Below are 763 nucleotides of genomic sequence, written 5' to 3' on the forward strand. Positions count from 1 at the left end.
AACCTATCACAATGCATTTAACTAAAGTAGTCTTCTCTCTCTCAGAACATATGCGAAACATATTTTCTATCTGATATTAACATCACTTCCGAATGAATACATTTCTTCCATGGAAAACTATGCTTATGATTGAGACGTGTCACTGAAGGTTATAAGGATAAGAGAATTCACTTTTGTTTACTAAGGTATTTGTCTCCTTGCATATGGAAACATGGAAATAAACAAAATTAATTGGAGTATTACAGGCGGTTTTCTTCCTAACAAATTCATTTCATACTTTTCAATCTTTCATTCACTTATAGTTTTCATTGCATATTTACAGTAAAACGAACAAAGCATACATAGGCTCTATCCAAAATTGCAAATCAATAAATATCTGCTGCTCTAGGTTAAGGACAACCTACATTTTTCTCGGGTTCATATGATTATAAAACAAAAAGAACTCCATTTTTCTTCAAATATTGCAAAATAAAATTACCTTTTCACAAGACTTTGGTGTAGAAAAGTTGCAATGTCGTCTCACTCAAACAGCCAAGAATTCCACAGCTCCGAGAGTACCTAATATCACGAGCCTGAGCAGGCAGTTTGAATCGTTGGTTGACGCTAAAAGAAGGCAGCTCATGCAAGATCAATTCAAACGTTGCTTCATCTACAGCTGCAAACAAACTTCTTTGACCCTCTATGTCTATAATAGCATGTTTTGGAAATCGAATTTTACTTGGATTGGCATTCGAGAAACCCATCTTTTTGAAATAATCAGTTC

The 763-nt window shown here is 34.2% G+C and overlaps 1 protein-coding gene across 1 annotated transcript in view; it reads right to left on the bottom strand.

Annotated features, from left to right (window-relative positions):
- Positions 255 to 763, bottom strand: part of LOC107648388 (E3 ubiquitin-protein ligase RFWD3) — a gene marked incomplete in the record, with an annotated part of 5,124 nt that continues 4,615 nt past the window's right edge. The window contains 1 exon segment of the mRNA XM_016352271.2: positions 255 to 763. Coding sequence (XP_016207757.1) covers positions 483 to 763 — 281 coding nt within the window.

Source organism: Arachis ipaensis, chromosome B06, assembly GCF_000816755.2.
Source record: "Arachis ipaensis cultivar K30076 chromosome B06, Araip1.1, whole genome shotgun sequence".
NCBI lineage: Eukaryota > Viridiplantae > Streptophyta > Magnoliopsida > Fabales > Fabaceae > Arachis > Arachis ipaensis.